This window comes from Parasteatoda tepidariorum, chromosome 9 (assembly GCF_982258835.1).
Source record: "Parasteatoda tepidariorum strain Cologne lab strain chromosome 9, Ptep-v5.0, whole genome shotgun sequence".
In the NCBI taxonomy this organism is placed as follows: Eukaryota; Metazoa; Arthropoda; class Arachnida; order Araneae; family Theridiidae; genus Parasteatoda; species Parasteatoda tepidariorum.
The window spans coordinates 44119629-44146127 of record NC_141763.1 but is presented as its reverse complement, the minus strand read 5'-3'; the positions used below and the strand labels follow the sequence as shown (position 1 = coordinate 44146127).

General features: G+C 26.8%; 1 protein-coding gene across 2 annotated transcripts in view; it reads left to right on the top strand.

Moving 5' to 3' along the window:
• Nucleotides 1-26499, top strand: part of LOC107443007 (tripartite motif-containing protein 2) — a 92340-nt gene that overhangs the window by 8534 nt on the left and 57307 nt on the right. Inside the window, exon 2 of one of the 2 annotated variants that reach the window (XM_043038920.3) lies at nt 13189-13236. The exons of the other annotated variant lie outside the window; for it this stretch is intronic. Coding sequence (XP_042894854.1) covers nt 13189-13236 — 48 coding nt within the window. The remainder of the gene's footprint in view (nt 1-13188; nt 13237-26499) is intronic. 2 annotated transcript variants of the gene reach the window in all.

The following is a 26499-nucleotide window of genomic DNA, read 5'->3' as shown; positions in this document are numbered from 1 at the left end:
ATTTTCTAGTTTGTTAATAATAGATCTTTAACTTTATAAAGTTTCTTTTGATTTATAAAGTTCAGTTTAGTTTATAAAGTTTATAAAGTCTTAAAGTTTCTTTTCATATCCTGATTTCAAATAAAATAATATGTTTGTTATACTCATTGATTTAAGGAGGTATTGGATCTAACAATTGAATATTTTCTAGTTTGTTAATAGATTTGTTTAAGATCCTTGACTTTTTAAAGTTTTTTAAAATTAGTTTAGTATTATCTTTAAATATCTTAATTTCAAATCTATTATTTTGCTTATAAAACTGATTGATTTAAAGAAGTATTAGATCTAATACTTGAATATTTCTAGCAAAAAATTAATATCTTTAAGATCTTTGAATATAAAAAGTTATTACGGATTTTCAATTTAAAATGTTTTTATTAAATATCGTAAATTTAAAATCTATCATTTAGTTTATTAAACTAATTAAAAGTAATAATGAATCGAATAATTAAGTATTTTTTAGCTTACAAACTAATGCTTTTTATGATTTCAAATTTAAGTTGTTTTAATTGGATTTTTTTTTAAGTATTATTATTACAGGAGTAATTTAAATTGTAAAATAATGTAAAAGTAAAGTAATTTAATACCAGTCGGTTCTGTGTCGAATTTTTTTTATGGGTATTTAAAAAACTTAATTTTCATATTTTTTAATACGGCACTTTTCATTTTTACTAATCATTTTTATTTATAAAAAGAAGAGGAGTTTTTTTTTATATACTGTAAAGTAATGGTGAGGGGAGAGGGAGTTTCCCCTGAAATCACATTGTTACTCCTCTTTTATACTTTTTTTATTTTTTATAGTGAGACGAATGATAACTGGTTGGGAGAGGTACGTACGAAGTTCCGCCTCATGCAGGTAGGGAGAAGAGATTTTAAAATAATCAAAAATCTCGTGATTAATGGGATCTCGTGATTAATGGGCAACCTCACGTGTAAAAGAAGAAAAAACGTTTGTAAATGAATAGAATATTATGAAGAGAAACTCAGAACACGCAGAGAAAACTTTTTTTCGTAAAACTACTGTACTGTATGGTGCCTACATTTCTGGTTTAAAAAAATCCATAATTCTGATTAGTAAAACCAAAATAAATGGTATTTAAACCATTTATGTTGCAATTTTTCCATTCATATAATAACAGTTTACCGTAAATTCTGGTTATCGAAACTGTAGTTCTTATTACCACACATTTATAAAAAATACAAAACTGAAAAATAAATTAAATTGAATAAATGGTTTTTATGCCATGTTTTAAGGTATTATGATAACTTACCAAATTTTACCAATCTAATTTTATCACATATTCTAAAAACATATTTTATTGTTAATTTTATCAAAAGCTCTTCGTTTAAAATTACCACGCGTTATGTTGTTCCCATAAAGCCAGAAACACGGTAAATTTTATCATATTCTGATTTTTTTTACCCGTACTTTCTTCTCAATGCATAACAGTAAAAGTTATTCTGTGACACAGCTGGAGCCAGAGCAAGTATTCAGTAAAATGACCAAACAAACAGTTTACTTTTATATTCAATGTAATATTATGTAATATTGATTGTAACTGGCTTTAGTTTTTTTTAAAAAGTAAAAAACAAAGAATATTTAATAATAATTTCCGTTCTTGGAAGGAGCTTTCAAAGAATCAAAATCGGCTTAAGAGTTTTCGTTTTTAACTATTGAATATACAAATTGAAAATTTACAAAGAAAACCAATTTAATTGTAAGTTTATATTTTTGACTTAAGGAAATATATATTTGTTTGAATATATTTAAAATCATAGATAAAAAAAAGAGTTATTTAAATGAGCAATCATTTGATAACAGCTTTGAAGTAACTCTATGAATAAATTTTTTCTCATAAGTCAGAAGAATTTTGTTTTTTGAACGAATAATTTTACACAACTTTTCGACTTGTGTCTACGTTGTTGGCTAATTGGAAATTCTAGCTATTTGGAAACAGTTGCCGTCATTTTACAACGAATCTGCTTACTTGGAAAATTATCTAGTATTTCCTAATAATCTATTTAGGCTTATTTTAATGAGCTCAGATTATGTTATGCTATTAAAAAAAATGTATCATTCATTTATTTGAAATAAAATGATAAAAAAGGCACTTCTTGTGGTTTAAACGTATAATATTTCTTGATAATCTATTTAGGCTTATTTTAATGAGCTCAGATTGTGTAATGCTATTAAAAAAATGTATCATTCATTTATTTGAAATATAATGATTAAAAAGGCACTTCTTGTGGTTTAAACGTATAATATTTCCTAATAATCTATTTAGGCTTATTTTAATGAGCTCAGATTATGTTATGCTACTCAAAAAGTATATCATTTATTTATTTGAAAGGAAATGATAAATAAGGCACTTTTTGTGGTTTAAACGTGAATAATGCTGTGGTTTTTACGAGTGCTGCATTCGAAATATCTTAACGTTTTTTTATTATTTTTAATCTAGATTCAAAAGTCAAAGGAAGTTACAATAATCCGAAATAGCAGTAATTTAATCTTCAATGGTGGGGTATGAGATTAATTTCAAATCTTAAAGAAACTTCCTTCGTGGTAACAATATTTTCAGTTACCTTAAAAAGCAAATTGCTCTCACGAAAAGAGCTATTTGATTTTGTGACAGAAGGAATTTGATTATTTAACAGAAAGAATTCAGATTTTGAGCAAAAACATTAAAGCACATGTTTTTATTTTATGATCCGCGCAAAATTTAAATTTTCTTTTACTTTCGTACTTAAAAGAATAAAATGTTTTTTTTTTCGTATTTATTATTTTGAATGATAGGTACACGATTTCGACAAGAAAATTCTTAAAACTTTCTCATGTAAAAAAGAATAATTGATAAATCCATAATCTGGTTAATTGATCACTGAATCATACTTAGTACTACGACTTGTCAAATTTTGAAGTAAATCGGATTAAGATTGTGATTGTCAATGTAGTGGAAGACTTAATTTTGCGTGAAACGTTTTTAAAACTTCAAATAACGACAGTGAGCAATGTGGTGACGCAAAATAAAAAGTAAAAAAATAAAAAGGAGGACTGATGAATTTTTTAAACTTTAAACTTTATTTTATAGTCTCAGAGAAATAAGCTCAACATTAAACTACATTATTGATCCCTTACGTAGCTAGTCTTTTGCAACCTTAATAAGGAGCTAATTTGAATAAACTTTCTGTTCAAATAAAACCATAGTATCGTTTTACCAAGTTTTGGAATAACGATAATATGGTTTAACTAGTATAGTACCATATTAATGTTGATGCAAATTTGAACTAAATGGTTCAATACGTTCCAAAATTTTTAAAAATAATGTGACTTTTCTTCTTGCAAAGGAATTAAAAATAAATGTAAGTTAATATTTTAGAAGTTACATAATATTAGATCTCTCTAATAAACATTCAATTAATTTTCCTCTGGTCAATTGATCACTGGTTAAGCCTTTTCTTATTCAAATTTCATTAAGTTGAAATTTATTCTTAAATATTTTTTTCTTTTCAGTATTGTTTTATCAAGTTTTAGAAGAACGATAATATGGTTCAAATAGTAAAATATTAATGTTGCTGCAAGTTTGAACAAAATATTTCAATACGTCCCAAAATTTTTAACAGTGATCTAAACTCTTCATGGAATAAAAGTAAAATAGATAAAAGTTAATTTTTTAGAAATATCATATTAGATATTTCTAATAAGCCTTCAAAATGAAATTAATTCTCTTCATTTTCCTCTAGTTAATTGAACCTCTTTTTTTTGGATCTCTTTTTAAATTTTTTTTTTAATTTTTGCATCGTTTTATCAAGTTTTAAAAGAACGATAACATGGTTTAACTATTACCATATTAAAGTTGCAACAAATTCTAGCAATAAGGTTCAATAAGTTCCGAAATCTAGACTCTTTAAGTAGAAAAAGTAAAAAATAAAAATTAATTTTTTAGAACTCATATAATATTAGAGTATTTATAATGAAATCATTTTTTTAAATCTAATATACATTTTTCTCTTTCAAAACATGCCTCATTTTTTCGTTTATAACATAACATATGACCTAATAAAAATCTTAACATGCATTGAACAAAAGGTATTGAGTACTCCTTTTTTTAACATATTACCTATAAAAATGTCCGTCTACATTGCGATGTCTTTTCTAAAAGACATTAAGACTTCTGAAACAGTTAGCAAAAGCTTAATGACCTATAAAAGTTCTTTGAACTCCAGGAAAACGCAAATCGGTCCTGTATTTCCTAGTTTTACGGTGTCTTTATTTGTCCACCTTCAGTGGATGTGTTTTTTCATTGATGTTAGATTTCCTTTATGTGTAGATCTAGATAGATATTTAAAGTTTTATAATTATTAGCATAATTACTATACATAATAACTAATTCGTCATTTTTATTTTGGAAATTGGGAATTATTTCGGAGTTGCTTTTTTTTTTGGAATAGTTGTGTGCGAATAAAAGCAATATTTATGGTAGTTTTTAATCTAAATTTAGTTTTAAAACTACACGAAAAAAAATTTATTGCAGAACTATCACTGTATGGTAATGACATTTCAGATTTAAAAAAAAGCCCTGTATTTTATAAAACCAAAAGATACAGTATGTAAGCTATTTATTCATTTATAATTTTTCCGTTCGGTGACGGTTTACCGGAAATTCTTGTTTTCAAAGTTATAGTTTTTATTCCACTCATTTAGTAAAAAATTCGGAACTGACCAATCATATTTATCTATTATTAACTAAATCATATTTAATTTTGTACAACACGGAAAAAAATGCGGTAAAATTACCATACTGTATGGTAATGGCATTTCCAATAAAAAATAATAATTTTGGTTAATAAAAGTGAAATAAGCAGAAGCCATTCATTTGGTAAATTTTTCCATTCATATTGTATTGGTTTACCGAAAATTCTGGTTTTCAAAATTATAGCTCTTACTATCACACATTTAGTAAAAAATACAAAACTGAAAAGTAAATTTAACTGAATAAATGATTTTTATACCAGGTTCTGAGGTATCATGATAAAATTATCAAATTTTACCATAGATGACAAATTTTATCGCATATTATAAAACCATATTTTACTGCTAATTTTACCAAAGCGCTTTGGTTGAGATTACCGAGCGTTTATGTGTACCCATAGAGCCAGAAAACATGGTAAATTTTACCATATTCTGATAGATTTGACCATAATCCCACTGTAATATGCAGTTCTTTTAAAGGGGTTGGGAGCATGGGCAGTTTTGCGTCCTTGAAACCAAATGATAAGCACCCCTGATATAAATTGAATATAGTCCCTTTTCTCGGAGTTTAAGATAATAATTTATTATTAAAAACTAAGAAACACCTGTTTTTTTTTATTAAATTGAGATAATATCACAATTGAAGAATATATTAGCTTTTGTTTTTCTGGATGCAAAATAATATTGAACATCCTTGTTTATTTCCAATTAATAAGTGTTACAGTACACTAAGTTTATGTTTGAAAAATCATAAGACTAATTATTAATAAAGTTTTAAAAGTGATAATTAATTTTTATTTTATTTACCCTCCTTTTAGGAAACTAGATACTTTCTATCGATAGGCAGATCTACAAAATACGAACACGGAGATTGAAGCGTTTAAAATAAATTTAATATTAAATTTAAAAATTAAAAAAAACAGAGAAAAATATGATTTTTTTTCTCTTCTAAGCATATATTTTTTTATCAAATTATTTTAGAAATATGTGATTATGCAGGAGAGTTTTCTCTCTTTTCGGATATCTCTAAATGTCAGGGTATAATTATTTCCGCGAATGTTTCAAATGTAAAAATCTTCTGTGCAAAATTTTATATTTTCTTTTAAACAGTTGTAATTAAACATTTAAACAAATTGAAGTGTATATAATAAGAATTATAACATTATCATATAAATTAAGAATAAAATATTATGAATATAAAGATTCTCGTTATGTATAAAAATAAACAATTCCTCCAACAACCCATTGCGAGCCAAGGTGTCATAACTCATAATTAATAAAATTTCATGGTTTCGTAGCCGACAGCATCCATAGCAACAATTCTACCTTGCCGCAGTTGGACTCAAAATTGACTCAACATGGGCCCTATATGATCCTACACCGATGAACCGATGTTGGGATGTCTAGATTTTTCAATATTGGTCCTATATAAGGCTTATGTCGTCCTTCATAGGGCCTATATTGGCTGAATATAGAATATCGGGTCAATCTGACAATTCTATATAGAGCCGATATTCGTTGTAAAGTGGCTGAAAAATATCGGGTGAATCGGACAATTCTATAAAGAGCCGATATTCGTTGTAAAGTGACTGAAAAATATCGGGTGAATCGGACTATTCTATAAAGAGCCAATATCGGAAAATAACGAATTTTTGAACCCTTATTAAGCCAAGAATCGTGAGTCCCATGCTATTTCGCTGCTAGGTATGATGGGAGTCATTGGTCACCGATCACTTTTATTACTTGAAGGCTGGTACCCATCGACTTGAAACTTGGTAATCTTCAAGCCACCAGTCGGGATAAAACCTTAGTTCTTTACAATGATAGCTCACTACCTTAATCACTGTGTAACCTTACCTTAAACATTCACACTTTAAATGCTATTCATAAAAATATATTTATATTCAAAGTTTTGAAGCATAGAAATTTTTTTTTTTTTTTACATACATATCATTCTAGCATTTTCTGTTGCAAACTCTTACAGTTTCTTTTCATCACCTGCAATCAAAAGCAAACAAAATCCAAGAATATCTATTAATTTAAAATATGAAGCAAGTGTAAAATATTAGAATATTTAAAACATAATAATAAAACATAAATTTTAGGCAAAAACCAAGGTATCATCTATTTTTTAGCGGGTAATCCACAAAAAGCAATAAAAGATTCAGCGATAAAAGAGTCTGGTCAAAACTACTAGAATATGGTAAAACTTAACCAAACTTCTGGGTCTATGGGAACATCAGAAATCTCCGTAATTTTTACCGAAGCGCTTTATTAAGGATTTTAGTAAAATTAACAATAAAATATAGTTTTATAATATGTGATAAAATTTTGCAAGTGTGGTAAAATAGGGTAATTTTATCATGATATCTTAAATTTCAATCATGGCATAAATATCATTTATTTTGTTAAATTTGCTTGATCTTGTATTTTTTTATTAAATGTGTGATAATAATAGTCATAGTTATGGAAATTTGAACAGAAACCGTTTCCATATGGACGGAAACCGTTGCCATATGAATGGCTTAAATACCACATACTTTGGTTTTTGTTACCAGAATTATGAATTTTTTTTACTAAAAATGTCATTATCCTACAGTTCAGTAATTTTACAAAAAAAAAAATTCTCCTTGTTGTGAGTGAGGGATTTGTTGTCATAAAACTTTAATCCGAGGTTGGCATTCCTAAATCTCATTGCTTATTCAGTCAATCATTTTAACTTTTGTTTTTTATTAAAGAAATCTGCAAGATTTTTTTATTACAAAGCAACTTGTACGACTTTATTTTTTGCATAGTAGTTTTATTACAATATAATATAATATAATATAATATAATATAATATAATATAATATAATATGATATAATATAATATAATATAATATAATATAATATAATATAATATAATATAATATAATATAATATAATATAATATAATATAATATAATTAAATGTAATATAATATAATATAATATAATATAATATAATATAATATAATATAATATAATATAATATAATATAATATAATATAATATAATATAATATAATTAAATGTAATAAGTGTAACTGAAATGCTATGCATAAAATATAAACTATTTTGAGAAATGACCTCGCCCAAATATTTTTTTTTATAGTTCTGATTACATTGAATGAGAGAGTGTAATCATTTTCGCAATTGCATTCGAATTTCAAAATCTTTATCTTTATTGCATTTTCTTTTTTGGTCTATCACCTGCGATATTCAAATACAGCTGGAATTCGCTTCTCGCTTTTTCTTTTCAGACCCATATTGTTATGAAAATATGTCTCGCTTTGAAATGAAATTTGAATTCACTTTGAGGACATAGATTTCTTTTTGCCTTATTACTCAGTAATTTGATTTATTAGATTTTTAATTAAAAAATATTGTACAATGATGGTAAAAGCATTTTACTTTGTTTGATCATTATTGTAGAATAATGATGATAAAATAAACTGAGCTCTAAAGCTAATTTTATGTTATCATTAGTTTAATTTTACTTTTTGTTCAACATCTGAATATTTTCTGATGATTCTTGCTATCTAAATCGAAACTATCTTAAGATTGCATGTTAATTACAATTCTGATATTTTTTTTCCATTTATTTTCCCGAAATATTAAAATTACCATTATTACAATTAATCTGTGCGTCATCCGTAAAATACATTATTAATCCATTTTTTTACTGTAAAATTCATTTTTACCCTAAACTATTATACTGTACACGGTGTATAAATTTTTTTTGTTTCGTTCCATTACCCCTAGCAACAATTTTACATTGGCCAGAATTGGGTTCAAAATTGGCTCGATATGGGTACTATTAAAACATGCACCGAGGACCGATATTGGAATGTCTAGATTTTTTAATATTGGTCTTAGAGTGGTCTATATAGGGCCTACATTGGCCAAAATAGAATCACATTGTCTAAATAATTGATATAAAATATCGGGTGAATCTGACAATTCTATATAGGACCGATATTGATTGCCAAGTGGCTGTAAAATATCGGGTGAATTGAAAAATTCTATATGGGACCAATATTGGTCGCAAATTGGCTGTAAAATATCAGGTGAATTGGAAAATTCTATATGGGGCCAATATTGGTTCTAAAGTGGCTGTAAAATATCGGGTGAATCGGAAAATTCTATATAGGACCGATATTGGTTGCAAAGTGGCTGTAAAATATCGTGTGAATCGAAAAATTCTGTATAGGACCGATATTGGTTGCAAAGTGGCTGTAAAATATCGGGTGAATTGGAAAATTCTATATAGGGCCAATATCGGAAAAATAAAGGCCCTTTTAACCCTTACTGAGCCAAGATCATGAATATTGGCCCGATGAGGGCCCAAGTTTTTTTGCTGCTAGGGATGTTTCGGTTAAAAGTAATGGCACTTTGAGTGCCGGTACGGTGTAGTCTTAGATTACCAAAATGTGCACAGGTTTTAAAATATATTCCAAGCTTTATTTAATTTTTGACAATTGACAATATACTCATTAAACTTATTAAAATAATAGCGTTACATTTACTTCTATACCTTTTTTTTCCGCTTAAAATTCCTTTGTGTATTTAAGAATCATTTTCTTCTCTTTCCCAGGGACCTTTAAAAAAATTATTCTCACGATTATTCAAAAATTTATTCATTTTATTAAATCTTTTCGATTGTATTATGGGTGTGTTTTTTTTTCAACTCCTACTGCAGTTATATTTGCATTTTTTATTAGTTCATATCGGATTTTAATGTCACAGAAGATCCTTGATTGCTAGCTGAAACATGTAGCTCTGTTTTTTTTTTAGTACTTTTGAGATAAAAGCTAAAAATACTCATTTATGTTATAAATATGAAATATCACTCTTATAAATTATTATAATACTTTTAAATATCTTTAGAGACTTATCATAAATTGAGTCATTTTTGATTTTATGCAATTTATTACTCAAGCAATGTAGAAAGTTAAAAAAAAATAACAAAATAGAAAACATGTATTAAATCTAACGTAAAATACAATTGTCAACTTATTTTATAATTTATTAGATACAAAAAAGCAAATTTTCTCAAATTTTTTCCACATTTTTTTTTTTTTTTTTTTTTTACTAAACGATGAAAACGTTTAAAAATTGTAGAAAAATTCAAGTGTTTTATAATGTCTCTCAATTTTAAGGTACATTTTTTTAAATTCGGAAATTGCTCATTACTTTTTAGCAACTTTTTGCAATTTGCACGTGAACACTTATTTTTTCGCATAGAATTGAATTTGTTATTCATTCAGAAATTTAATATAATATAATTTTTACGATATTGTTTTCGATCGATTAATTCAAATTGTTACTAGCACTTCAAGAAGAAGAAAATCACTGATACCCACTCATGTGATCTATGACGTCGGCTCCAGCTGATCGTTTATAAGCAAAATGGCGTGTTTTAGTTGAGCTACGTTCCCCTCAAATAAATTAGAATGTTAATTAATATGAAATTAATTAAATGCTGCACCGTATCGCATATCGAATTTGTTTAAATTTAATTCTTTCTCGTCAACCTCTTTTACTTGAATTAAATTAAATTATTTGTTTTTGTGCTTTATTGTAATCGTGATGTATTTTTGTTTTCTGTACCTGGCAACTTCGATGAACAATTAGTTTGTTTATCTTCTACGTGGATTTATGCTTGTCTTTGTGTTAAGTAGGAAATATATTTAGTGCAAGACTTGAAATCTTTGTGAAAGAAATTAAAATGTGCCACTTGACGGGCTTGGCTTGCTCGAGATAAAATGGAAAGAACAGTTGCTAACGTAAACAAATGCTACGTTTCTACAACCAATCAACCTCTTTTACTTGAATTAAATTAAATTATTTGTTTTTGTGCTTTATTGTAACCGTGATGTATTTTTGTTTTCTGTACCTGGCAACTTCGATGAACAATTAGTTTGTTTATCTTCTATGTGGATTCATGCCTGTCTTTGTGTTAAGTAGGAAATATATTTAGTGCAAGACTTGAAATCTTTGTGAAAGAAATTAAAATGTGCCACTTGACGGGCTTGGCTTGCTAGAGATAAAATGGAAAGAACAGTTGCTAACGTAAACAAATGCTACGCTTCTACAACCAATCAGGATTGAGATACCCACACTACGCTTACAGTTATTTATATTTTTGAGCTGACAGTTTTAAGATACAAAATTTCTTGAATACGAATACGAAGAATTTTTCTAATTTCATAGGAATTTAAATCCTTCCTTAGTCAATTGAGCTAACTACCATTTTTTTTTTTTGTTTAACTAAAATCACATGTCCGTGTGTCATTTTACATCAATTTATCTGTCTTACTGTAACCTACTTTTAATAGTTAAATAACTTGATGTTCCACTCCGTCTACTTTCTTCTGAAGTATTTCTTATTACTCAAAGGGTTTAAATCTTTTGATGAAAGCGGCACCAATTGTTTTCAGATTCCTACACGTAGTTTAAATAATTATGTTCAATTTACGAGAATAAATTTTCTACTTCGAAGCTTGCATATTATAATAGTTATTTTTTTATAATCATTCAAGAAAATATTGTTTACTAGTTTGTGAAAATGCTCTACACGTAGTGCACTATTTACATTTTTGTTTACGTTGTTATTGTATAGTTATTATTTTCGTCGTACGTCATGATGTTGAAATTAGAAAAAACGAATTTTTTTCGAATTTAATATAATGGGTTAGGAACTGTGGAAAAATGCGATACAAATACAAGTTTTATGCATTAAATAGTGCTAATTTTATCTTAATTCGTCGAAATACATGAGTCATTGTCATCTTGAATTTAAACTACTTTTATTTTTTGTTATTTACTGTTACAAATTAAATTTTGATATTGAAACAACGTAATGATAACAGTATAACAGGAATGGAAAAAAGGAAAATAAAAACATGTCTAATAAAAGTAGTTTCAATTTTTTTATAATTTATAAAATCATAATTAACAACAAATTACGACCCTTATAGTATTTTGATTATTGCTGATTTAGAATTTTTTTTTAGCTTGATGTTTTTAGTAAAACTGATTTGAAAAGAAACAAATTTAGAAACTATTTTTTTTAATATTTTAATCAGATATAATAACGCATTTATCAAAATTCATCCAGAAATAATTCTTATATCATGATTTCATATAAAAACAAATAATTTATCTAAGTTTTATCGGAAACAATTTATTTTTGTACTTAATTCAAAGAAACAATTAATTTATGTTATTTATTTTATTCTGAAACAACTTCCTTATCACAGTTCAGTCAGAAACAGTTCATATAATATATTATACTTCATTCATAAAGAATTCATCACTGATAAAAAAAAGTATAATCAAAACTACCAGAATATGGTAAAACTTACCGCTTTCCCGGTTCTATGGTAACACTAGAAAGTTCCATTATTTTTACCAAAGCGCTTTGGTAATGATTTTGATAAATTTAACAATTAAATATAGTTTTGCGATGCGTGATAAAGTTTAAAATTAGATAAATGAGGTAAAATTAAGTAATTTTATCATACCTTACTAAATGTGTGGTAATAAGCACTATAATTTTGAAAACCAAAATTTCCGATAAACCGTTACCATATTCAAGGGAAAATTATAAATTTATGTTTTGAATATCGTATATTCTGTTTTTTTATTACCAGAACTATCGTTTTTTCTCATTTTTTTTAATCAGGAATATCATTACCATATAATACGTCAATTTTAGAAATTTTTTTTCTCCGTAATGAATTATACTTTATTCAGAAACACTTAAATTATACATATTTAAAATGTAAATCCTCTGTCATATTTTATTTCTGAACAATTCATTTGTCATGTTTATTTCCACACGGCGAAAAATTATGGCATAATTAACGTACTGTATTGTAATTATAGTAATGACATTTCCGAAAAAATGGAAAAAATATAATTCTAGTTAATAAAACTAAAATATACGGTATTTAAACCATTCATTTGATAATTTTTTATATTTTTGTTCATATGGTAGCCATTTACCGGAAATTCTAATTTTTAAAATTATAGTTTTTATGACCACTCATTAAGTAAAGAATACAAAACTAAAAAGTAAATTTAACCGAATAAATAGTTTTTCTGTCGTGTTCATAAGGTATCGCAATAAAATAACAAATTTTGATCACATTTAAAATTTTATCACACATTATAAAACTATATTTTATTGTTAATTTTACCAAAATCATTACCAAAGCGTTTCAGTAAAAATTACCGAGCTTTTTGGTGTTCCCATAGAACCACGAGCACGGTAAAATTTACCATATTCTTGTAGTTTTGATCATACTTCTTTCTCAGTGTGTAATATAGAAAGTTTTGCATTAAGCTAGGTTTCTAATGTTTTCTTTTCTATTAGGCTTTTTATGAATTGGATCGATCAAGTGATGCTCTGGAGATAGACTCCGTAAGTTGATGCTTCTGTTAAATTTTTTTTTCAATTAATTGATAAAAATTTTTTTAATCGAAATCATTATATTTGGTTTTATAATATAAGTTTAATTTTCATTAATTCTTATTTATTCTTTGATTTCTGTTAAACTTCTGTTGAAATATAAATGTGAGGGAATCGTTGAATTCAAGAAATAAAATTACAATATTTAGTGGCTTGCAAAAGTCTCAGGCCACTATATTGTTATTTTAATTTAATTACAACGAAAAAAAAAAGATAAAAATTCTTTATCTTTTAATACATTGTAAAACATTGGTATAACTACGCTTAAAAAAAACAACAAACTACGGTAAAAAGTACTGGTATTCAATTAACCGACACTTTTTCCCGTAAAATCTATTTTACTGGAATATGTTACGGAGCAAAAAATTTGATAACCGTAATTTTATTCCGTAATAATTTCTATAAAATCACTGAGCCACTCTAATTAAATAAATATTTCTGTAAAAATTGCGGTATAATATTTTGCAGTAAAAATGGATTTTATGGTAAAATGGATTTTACGGTACTTTACACCTTAATTTGATGCGGAATTTTTTACAGTGTTCAGAGCAGTTTCTATATGCATCTTTTAAAAGATTTATGTATCTTTTTAAAGTTATATGCATAAAAAGCAAAAGAGGTCATTAATATTATAATGGTCGAACACTTTCGCTCACCTTTGTAAATTGAATAATAATCCATATAATTAATAAAAATTTTTATAACAACCGTATGTTGCTAGAGTTACGAGTATAATTTATATACTTTTGTTCTGTACTGTAAAATTTATAATTTACTTTAAGTATATAAGTCCAAAATTTATATACTTTTGCTATTTGTGTCCTGGAAGCCTAAATAGTTAAAGTACAGGGAAAAAATTGTGAAAAAGACCGATAATTTTTAATGATTTTTTTTTTCTTTTACTATTAAAGGCGGAAAACGCACAGATTACAACCTTGTTACAAATATTCATGTTATAGAACTTTTAACTAATTCTGCTCGTCGGAGGGATTACTTAAGTTCGTAGATTAAAATAATCCTTCTCCTTCAAATGGCCTTCCATGGTCATGAAATTAAAAAAATAAATAAATAAATAACAACCTACTTTAGAAAACATCTTCTGCAAGTGGTGGAGATGGATTAAAACGGGAGTTTAATTTGGAGTTTTAGGAGGCCATTTTACTTAAGCAGCATTACAATAAAAAAAATATATAAAAAATAACACGAAAGAAAAGCAAAAGGACCCATTTTTCCATACTCTGTATTTTTCTTTTTTACTTCCGTCTAATTAGGTTATTACACCCCCTGCTTGGAATTCTTTTTGTCTTCTTACTACTAGGCCGAATCAATAATGCCCTTTTTGTTATTCCGAGAAGTGGTGTACTGACATACAGAAATCGAATCCGTCTGTGTTTGCTAGAAACCAGGTACTCGTTGCTAAAGCCATTCATACTTATAAAAGATCTATTTTATTTTCTATTTTTTGATCATAAATTATCTAATACACGATAACATATCATTTACTTTATTTTTGAATTGTATGCTTTTGCTGTAATGTGGGGTTTCATTATTAAATTACTAATGTTATGTTCAGGGAGAATTGTGTTTTTTTTTAAAATTCAGAAAGATAAAAGTAAATTTTTCTTTGTTTAAAAATAAAATTTAACTACTAATTTTTCTACGTATTTATTTATTTTTGATTTATTGATACAGTGATATAATCTTCCACTCATCATTGTTGACTTTTTGAATTTTAAAGAAAGTTATATTAAAGCATTAGATTTAACGTCAATTACTAAATGGCGTCTTTTACAAAAGGTTTTAAGTTTAATGAAGTAATTTTATGTAATATTTTCTTACATGAAACATTTCTCTATAAATTACACTTTATTTTTAATAATATAATCTTTGAAAAAGGGAATATTTTCATCCGTATTAGGGCTTCATATTATTTTAAATCCATATATTTTTAGTTTATCCAAGATACTTAGCTAAATTTAACATTTAGTATTGCTTAGATATAGACTTATAATCTCCATGCATGGATGTATAGGGATTATAAGTCTCTATACATGGATGTTATATGAATTTATTTGCATGTAAAGTCCTATATAAATACACAATACAATATTAATTCATAATTACTCAGTAAATAAATAAAATCCAAAAATTTATGTCGATATTAGTAGATATTCAAAATATATCTGAAAATGCTTGTACATTCTTTTGTCGATATTTCAGTTATATCTAAAAATGTATGCAAATTTCTTTGTTGATATTTCAAATATCCGCTGTAAGAATTTTTCTGCTGAAATTACAGTAAAATATCTTGCAGCTATCTGTCCATCTGATTAACCATATAACTTATGGTTATGAGCAGTTTTTACAGTCACGCTTTAAAAACTGTTTATAACTGGTACGGTTAAGAAACCGTGATTGCAAAACCAAATGATTTTTTGTAACCATATACAGTTATCATAGTTTCTAAACCATAAAAATAAAGTTTACGTTGGAGCTCAGTGGGTGTTGCTTCATCTATGCGTCAATGATTGTTTTCGTATTCTAATAGTCCAGGGCCACCAAATGAAGAGTGTACGGCACTGGAAACTTTTCATGTGTTAAAGAAATGTAAGAAATAGTGTGGTATTAATTCTGGGATCGAACCCCTGTTCAACCTTATTAACTCTTATTATTAACTACCTTATTAACATAAGATGAGTCTAGTTGGCGCGAATAGAATTCTGGTTGTTAAACCGTATTAGGTGAATACAATCCGTAAAAGATTTTCCTCACTCACAATATAATCTTTTTTATGGTTATTTTATTTATTTTTTTTCGGTTGACTATGGTAAAATAACAATTAAATAAATTGCTTTTAATCATTTTTACAGAGAAGTTTCTAACAGTGTATCTAAAAGTACACGCAAATCTTTTTTAGATACTCTAAAATATGAAAATATTTTCCGAGTTGATGCGTTAAGATTGAAATTTACATTGTTGAATATGATAACTGCTAAATCATTAACTTTCAATTCCATTTTTTGTTACTAGATTTCTATACTAATTTTCGCTATAACATTTGAATGAGAAACCTCCATAATGTTGAAGTTTTAATGGTAATAATATTCTCCCTAAAAGTTTGGATATGCACACAGTAAAAAGTTCCCGATCAAATTATGGTAAAAAGTACCAACACTTTTTGTCTTAAAATCCGTTTTAACTGAAACATATTACGGAACAAAACATCTGACATACTGTAATTTTTTCAATTATAATTACCGTAAAATGTACTAAATCACTTTAATTAAATAAATATTACTGTAAAAATTACGGTATTATATTTTACTGTAAAAATGGATGTTACGGCTGATGCACCTAAAGTGTTGGTACTTGAAAGCGTAATTTGATCTGAAATTTTTAACGGTATAACTGAATCTTTCAACCGAAGTTACATAAAAAAAATTTTATTAGGGGAGAGTGGGGTCAATTGTAACAGGGTACGATTGTAACGGAGCAAAAATTTCGAGTGTCGAGTTCTAGAATTGGTTCCTAGGTTGCGCACAAGGTGTATTTAATAAATCTAAATATACACCCCTGCTGGCAACCATTTTAATGTACTTTTGAAAGAGTTACATCACAAAAGATATTTTCACGCTACGTAAATACTTTTTTTGGTATTAGAATATTATATTGTAACAAAGTAATTTTGTTTAAACAAATAAAAATTACTAACCGAATATGTAAGTGGACACCTTAATTAACATTTCAAAAAGAAAAAAAGATTAGTTTTTTTAATTAACTAGCATTGTTTTTAACAAATGAAGCTGAAATGGCGCCTTGGGGACGATTGTAACAGCTGAAAATAAATAATCTTATGTTTACAAACCATTACTTAACTCTTTAAGAACCACCAATAGTTTCCAATATCATTTATATTATGTTGCATGCGCATTATTTTATTTGTCACCTTTCACAGCATAAATTAAAATTTTTAACCCCTTAAAGTTAAAAGTTTAACCCTTTAGGTCTCTGCTCATTATTATTTTTACTCCTAAAATATCACTACTATTTTGATCAATAAAAAAATATATCACAACTATGATAATATGTATAATTAACTATGTTTTAGTTGAATTCATGAACTGTTACAATTGACTCCATAAGTTGGGACAATTGTAACAAGTGCACGACTGTCAAAAATTGTTAATAACTAATATAATAACATTTAAAATAAAGTATTTTTTTTCTAGTAGAGGATAGTCTACTTTACTCGTCTGTGAATTAATACTAATATATTGGATTCTTTGTTAGTTGAAAATAGTTAAGTAAAAAATGTTACAATTGACCCCACTCTCCCCTAGTTATAGCTCAATTTTTTTTTTTAATTTAAGAATAAATTAATAAAATTACTTAAATATTTCAAAACTTGTTTTAAGATATAAATATTGAGATTATTAGTTGTTAATGCTTTCATTGCCATTATTGGTGAAGTTTTTAAAATAAAATTACTCATCGATTATCAATTTTCTTTTCTGGTTAACAATGTGCTTTTTTAAGTAGAGAAAAACGATGACTTAACCGGAACTTCGAGAGGAAAGTCCGGATGAACTTTTAGATCAAGAAAGCTGAATGCACTAATATTATTGTTCGTTTATTTCATTGGCTTAAACCGGAAGCTATTCGTCATAAATACGTGAGGCGGTATTGTTCTTATCGGTTTCTCTTAAATACAGTTTTGATTGCACTCTTTTTATTTTTATTGTTGACATTTGAAAATAATGGAAAACATAAATATAAGTGAACAATTATTTCTAAGCTTTAAAGTGATGATTCATAATTATTTTTAATTTAACTAATGATACTGGTTTAAAGATATACTATACTAAGTTGTATCTTAAAAATATCTTGAATTTTTTGAAGTGTTTTTTCCCATAAAAGGGGAATAAGTATTCGATATGATATTTCTTAGAATTTTCATTCATACCTACTATGTGAACAATTTATTCCATTTTGTAACGGCATATTTCAGCTTTTTTTTTAAAAAAATAACTCTTTTAAATATTTGATCAATTTAGACACAAATAAAAGTTATGTGTAGTATTTAAGCTTTAAAAGAATAACTTGAGTTTTAAAAGAATAAATGCTCTTGGAAATTTATAACATTTTAGTCGTTAATTGTAAATATTTGTTGAGTAATATACATATACATTGTAAGAGTTGCTAATAAAATATTTATAAACAAAAAAATATTTTTTAAGCTAAATAACAAAATTTTATTATAATAAATAAGATTTTCTATAATAATATATTTAAACGCAAGATACTAGTTTTTCCCTCTTTATAAATATCTAATCAATTTGAATAAATAAAAGTTATGCTTAGCATTTAAACTTTAAAAGAATAATTGCTCTTGAAAATTGTTACATATTAGTTGTTCATTATTAATATTTGACATTGAGTAACAAACATACGCATTACATTGTATACATAACAGTTGCTAGTGAAATATTTATGCCTAAAAACTGTTTTTTTTTAATCAAATAATAAGATTTCCTTACTTAAAATAAGATTTTATGTCAATTAAATTTCTTTTAAATATATTTAAATGCAAAATACAGTTGTTAACGTTAGTTTTCATATGGTTTTATTCACGCTTTAAATCTTAGTTAACATGTCTACATTACTTTTTCCTATACCCTATAAAATTGAAATGCATATACTTTTTTTTATAAGAAAGCCGAAAAAAAAATATTTTACTACAAATTCAGTTTTTATATCATTTATAATAACTTAATTATTTCTTATTGTATTGAGGACAATGCAATGAAGTGTATGCATAATATTTTCAATTATTAAACATTCGACGTTTTGCGTAACTTAATTGTTTTCTTTAATAAAATTAAATAATGACGCGTTTTAAACTTCCTCTGAAAAAAAAAACTTAGTTTTATTATTTTCTTTACTGTGTATAAATTACTATCATCTTTAATTTTCCTTGAACTATATTTATTAAGAATATGATTCGGTCTTGGTCGGTCGATTTCCTTTAAAGAAATCGAAATGTCGAAATAATTATATTTTTTTGACACTTTAAATTAGTAGTTTTAAATTATGGAACTTTTTTCTTCACCTTCAAAGTCTCGACAGATAATTGCTCGCACTTTAAGCCAAACTTTTTCCTTATCACGATTTTCAGTTGTTTAGTAAATTTTATGTCATATTTTTTTATTAAGTTTATTGAAAATAAAACTGAAATACAGAAGTAAAATTTCTTTTGCTATTTGTGGTTGGAAGGCAGAGTAACACATACATATATCCTTCGTGTGCCGCAATTGCACACCTCTCTACTGTAAAATGTTTGAAATAAAGGGCAAACTTATTAATTTTATTCAATTCTTTTTTTAATACGTTATGTCAAAGAACACATCTTAATAACCCGAAGGAACAAATTTTTAGTTGCATTTTCACAAATGCAATCTCGCCTAATTTGGGTGTGGCGATTAGTTTTGCTCTTAAAGCTACAATTTTATTTTGTTTTTAAATGACATGTTTAGTCATTTTTTGTCGAAATGTACAAGTTTTAAAACGTCATATATATATGATAGGGGGCGTTTAAATGTTTTAACAAATTTCTAGGAGCGTTAGAGCATATCATCAAGAACAAAATTGCATAAGAACCCATGCCTGGAAATGGTTGTCATACGCTGCTAGGGGCGCTTCCCCTCTTATGAACTATTTCTTCGTGTGCTTTTGAACAGATCAAAATAGGGGAAAAGCCCCTGACTCTAACGGCAAAATTTACGGCATGAATACCTATGCAATTTTAATCCTGATGATTTGCTATAACTCTTATAGGAGCTTGTCACAGCATTTATGCGACACCCTATTATATATAACATTTTGAAACTTTTACATTTGGGCTGAAACTAGACAAAAATGGGATTTTAAAAAAAATGTAGCTTAAAGAGAGAGACCGATGGCAGATTTCAAATCAACGATACGAAAGTATGTAAGATATGTTAAAAAAATCTCACGCAACAGAAAAAATAGTACTACTGATGGCAGATTTGAAACCAATGATACGAAAGTATCTAAGATATGTTTAAAAAAATCTCACGCAACAGAAAAAATAGTACTACCGATGGCAGATTTGAAACCAATGATACGAAGGTATCTAAGATATGTTTAAAAAAAATCTCATGCAACAGAAAAAATAGTTCTACCGATGGCGGATTTGAAACCAACGATGCGAAAGTATCTAAGATATGTTTAAAAAAAATCTCATGCAACAGAAAAAATAGTACTACCGATGGCAGATTTGAAACCAACGATGCGAAAGTATCTAAGATATGTTTAAAAAAAATCTTACGCAACAGAAAAGATAGTTCAACAGTGTAATTGGTAGTATATATCAATCAACAGCGATAGTTGGTAAATTTTGCAAAATTAGAGTACTATTTCTACCACATTTCTTGAAGAAAATAAGATTGTAATTATTTCCTCTTTAATTTGAGATGACGTAAAAAGTCCTATTTTATTTATACATCAAATGAATAAAGTTCAAAGTAAGGAAAAAAAAGGTGAAAAATTTGTTACAAGTTCTTAATAAAAATTATTAAAGTTACCTACTGAAATTTCATCACTGTTAATGAAAGATTACCTTGCTTTCTAACATGTTATGAATTACAAATAATTTGTTCGGTAAAAGAAAAACTTAAAGTATTTTAATGGGTTTAGTAATCCGAAACGCCTATTTAACCTGATTATTTCGGGGGAAAAGTTATTTGATTACTGCCAGTATGTTTTAACAGAAACAAAATTATATATTTATCTTAGGAAAATGTAGCTTTTCAGATTAATATTTGGTTAAGACATCAGGGTTTAAATTAATGAAGTTTTGTTCATTTTGACAACATAATCGCATTTAAATTATTGGGAGAATGATTATAACTGACAAAACAGGATTATAACAAATTTGCTCAGGGCTTATTTCTATATAAATAAATTAACTTTTTCTGCTTTTCTTCCATTAAGGAATATATTAAAGATGGGACTACTTACGGAATGTATATTATCCAAATAGGCTTCATGAAAGTTAATTTTCTTCTCTTCTTTTGAAACCAATACATAATTATGTATACTTCATCCAAAATGAGGGCAGAAAATATTTTTAATATTTAATTTCACAAAAAATTTTTTCTTTTAAGTATCACAAGAATCATTTATTAAGAATTTTGAACGATAAGAGATAAAAATATTTGTTTTATAAGCTGATGTGTAATCATAATTTTGAAGAATTTATTGGTTAATTTAATAATTCACTAATTAAGAAAATTATTGTTTATAACTGGCACGCTGTGGAAAATGAATACTCGATTATCACGAAACTTTCTTCATTTTTGACGAAACCGTCTTCTGGTATATGCTCCGAGCGAAAATTTTGTCAGTGACGAAATAACTATCGTCACTTTTTCAAGGAAACCAATTTCGTCAAAATTGCAGAAAAATTTCGTCATTCTTTTAATTATTTAAAAAAATTTTTTAAAGTGCTTTCTGTATCTAACTTTTTTAATAATCACTTTAACGTGGGCACCGTATAGACTACACGACACAACAAGGACAGATAGATAAATTACACCCATACCCCAAGAGGGATTCGAACACCGGATCTTCGGTCAGCGTAGTTTGTTACTTAATTTTTGATTGTCAAGTCTTATTTCTTATGTCCAGTCTTTATTCTTGTTAACAGTCTTTATTCTTGTCCACAGTGCACTACGAAGAAGTTTCGAATTGAGGAAATATTTTCGTCATGCATTTGAGAGTTCGTGTTTCCTCACAAATTACGTGATTTCGTGACGAGATGATTCTCAAAATTAACGTATTCTGCTCAAGGAATGCTGAAACGTCAAAAGTGAGAGTTTTATTTCTGAGAGTGCATTAAACAGCAGAACCGATTCTGAGTTTGGGACTATCAATGTTCATCTCTGTTGCCTTGTAATTTTTAATCTAGCCCAAAAGACAAGGGAATTCATTTATCAAGCATTGGGAGAAACTGGCATTCCTGGTGGACTAGACCACATTTACGTTACATAGAGCGGGAAATCATGAAAATCTCCTGATCTGAGGGCAAAGGGATTCTAACCCATTATCCATCTATCACTGATGGTATTTTTGTGTCCATCTGATGGTATTATTATCCACTGGTGGTATTTTTGCTAGCTGGGAGCAAAATTCGTATTAACTAGCCACCACTGGAATTCGAACGTGGTTCTCCTCATTGGGAGGTGAATGCTTTTCTTCTGAGCCTCCGTGGAATTTATATTGTACAGTATTAATTCAATATAAAGTTTAGTTCATAATTCTATATAAATAGCACACTTGAAATGGATTATCAGCCTTTTTAACGTTGTTTAAAAATTCAAAATGAAATAAATGTAAAAATTTTTTAATTACCATTTTAATCCCCTAATTAATTAATTGTTAACAAAGATATCTATATTCATATCCAGTTTTATTTTTAATATTAAGAATGAAACTTCAAAATGGTTAATAATTTATTAATAATGATTAATAACTTGTAAAAACTTATTATGTCATTGAATTTTTTTTAATTCCATTCTGAACTGTTTCTTATCCTGTGCGTGGAAATTATTAAATCTCGTCCATGTCTCAGAAAATTGTTTTAAAGCGACTTCTCAAAAATTTACGTATAAATATGCTAAATATCTCTGAACTTTTAAAAAACAGAATTATAAACATAAACAAAACTAATTAAGAAACAAATTAATAGTTGTTTTGAAAAAAAAATGAGCAAAGTTGTTTGTAGTTTAATGGATAATCCTTTCCAGAATTTCGCAACAAAAAACAAGAAAACGCACCTTATTGCTCTATCACGTGTTTTTGTTCGAATTAATTCGCAATAATTAATTAACTCTAATCAGTTCTAATTTATTTTTTAATTACTTTTAACAAATGTAGAATCTGATGAATAAAATAAATAAATAGAAATTCTTATAGTTCTTTTTAAAAGCAATATATGTATTAAATGCAAAATATAAATAATTAAGTTAGAGAGTTTCGAATGTTGTTAAAATCGTTTGCGTTCTAGTTAATGAATAAAAATAATGATTAGATAAGCTTAATATTTGTTCTTAAAGCGTCAGATATTATTTTTCTATGGGAAAATGCTGGCAAATGAATGTCTAAACGTATCGTTTTAGATTCCTACACTGAGGAAGAAAATATTGTAAAAACTACCAGCACACGGTAAAATTTACAGTGTTTCTGGCTTTATGGAAAGGCCAATATGCTCGATAATTTTTACCGATTAATGATTTTGGAGAAATTGACAATAAAGTATGATTTTATAATAAATGATAAAATTCGATAACTCTATCATGATACCTTAAAAAATGGCATAAGAACCATTTATTCGGTTAAATTTATTTTTCAGTCTTGTATTTTTTACTTAATGTGTAGTAATAAGAACTATAATTTTGAAAACCAAAATTTCAGGTAAACTGTTACCATATAAACGGAAAAATTGCCAAATGAATGGTTTAAATACCATATGTTTTGGTTCCATGATTATGATTTTTTTTACCATAAATTTTATTACCACATAGTACGATAATTTTACCAGAATTTTTTTTCTCTTTGTAAACAATAGCATTCCCCGAACCCCATCTTCCTATTAACATCGTAATCAATAACCAATAAACAAATTTCTTTTTCATTTCTTAGCCTCTCCGATTTTCTTTGTAAAGTAAACTTTGTTGGTATGTATATTTTAAAAAGTCTTTGTAATGTACTTAAACAGCATGTATTTAAACATTTTATCATTAGATATAAATATAACCTTTATATTTACTAAGCAATTACGCAACTCTTTTTTGAATAACACAAATAGCAATATTTTCCGATTATTACAATTTCTCTTATTAATTTAATATAATTCAATAGTATGTATTTAAACAGTGCTTTTTGCATTTACGTTCACATCGCTTTTTCGCTTATTTTTCGACATTTTCAAAACTCCTCCTCAATTTTACGGGCATTACAAATTTGGAAGATTTTTTATTTACACCTTTACCAGTGTACAAAAAAAGGATTTCAACTATCTTGTATAAAATACATAAACCTGAAAAAAATACATAAATTTTATTATATTAAGATTTAGGTGTTAAAATTCCCGATTCTTTTTTTAACTCTTCAGGGGTCTTAGTAAACTCTACGTTCCTTATTTGGTAACGCTTCTGAATACCATGCAGCTTTATTGTTTTGATAATTGCTCGCTATACTGTTTTATGTTATGAATTGCCTTGTCCTTATTTTTGATTGATGCCATGATTCATAAAATATAAAACAAACATTTAAATGATATGGAGGTCAGGTTGGTAATTTTATGATTTATTTTATCATTTAAAACTTATATCATTACAAGGGTTTCCTCATTAGTACATTTGAGATTCTCACTGACTTATGCCATCCTTATATGTCTATGCTTATTTCTGGATTTAATTTGAATCATTTATTAGATACCCCACACATAGAAATTTGTATGGCAGACTTCCGATTTCATGCAAGTAGGCAAACAGTGAGTAAAATTTGATGATTTTTATTTCATCTTTACAATGTTTTTCATCTTTAAGATTCACCTCATTGTGATTTGATAATTTTCCCTCCTTTTTTTCATAAATAATTATTTACGACCCTTAAAATTCAGACACCGTTGTCCTAATTTTTGACATCGATTCTAAAAATTTATATTAAGAATGGTGAATAGATGGCACTCTTGTATATACTCCTAAATTAAAATTAAATCATAAACATACATTTCTTTACAAATGATCTTATTTGTCACGTATATAGGTAAGTTTTGCATAAATTTTGATGATTTTTATTTCATCATTACAATATTTTTCATCTTCATTAAGATCCACTTCATTGTGATTTGATAATTTTCCCTCCTTTTTTTTCATAAATAATTATTTACGACCCTTAAAATTCAGACACCGTTGTCCTAATTTTTGACATCGATTCTAAAAATTTATATTAAGAGTGGTGAATAGATGACACACTTGTATACTCATAAATTAAAATTAAATCATAAACATATATGTCTTTACAAATGATTTTATTTGTCGCTTATATAAGTAAGTTTTGCATAAATTTTGATGATTTTTATTTCATCTTTGCAATGTTTTTCATCTTCTTTAAGATCCACCTCATTGTGATTTGATAATTTTCCCTCCTTTTTTTTCATAAATAATTATTTACGACCCTTAAAATTCAGACACCGTTGTCCTAATTTTTGACATCGATTCTAAAAATTTATATTAAGAATGGTGAATAGATGGCACTCTTGTATATACTCCTAAATTAAAATTAAATCATAAACATACATTTCTTTACAAATGATCTTATTTGTCACGTATATAGGTAAGTTTTGCATAAATTTTGATGATTTTTATTTCATCATTACAATATTTTTCATCTTCATTAAGATCCACTTCATTGTGATTTGATAATTTTCCCTCCTTTTTTTTCATAAATAATTATTTACGACCCTTAAAATTCAGACACCGTTGTCCTAATTTTTGACATCGATTCTAAAAATTTATATTAAGAGTGGTGAATAGATGACACACTTGTATACTCATAAATTAAAATTAAATCATAAACATATATGTCTTTACAAATGATTTTATTTGTCGCTTATATAAGTAAGTTTTGCATAAATTTTGATGATTTTTATTTCATCTTTGCAATGTTTTTCATCTTCTTTAAGATCCACCTCATTGTGATTTGATAATTTTCCCTCCTTTTTTTTCATAAATAATTATTTACGACCCTTAAAATTCAGACACCGTTGTCCTAATTTTTGAAATCGATTCTAAAAATTTATATTAAGAATGGTGAATAGATAGCACTCTTGTATATACTCCTAAATTAAAATTAAATCATAAACATACATTTCTTTACAAATGATCTTATTTGTCACGTATTTAGGTATTTGTCACGTATATAGGTAAGCTTTGCATAAATTTTGATGATTTTTATTTCACATTTACAATGTTTTTCATCTTCTTTAAGCTCCACCTCATTGTGATTTGATAATTTATCCTCCTTTTATATCATAAATAATTATTTACGACCCATAAAATTCAGCTGCCACTGTCCCAATTTTTGACATCGATTCTAAAAATTTATATTAAAAATGGTGAATAGATGACA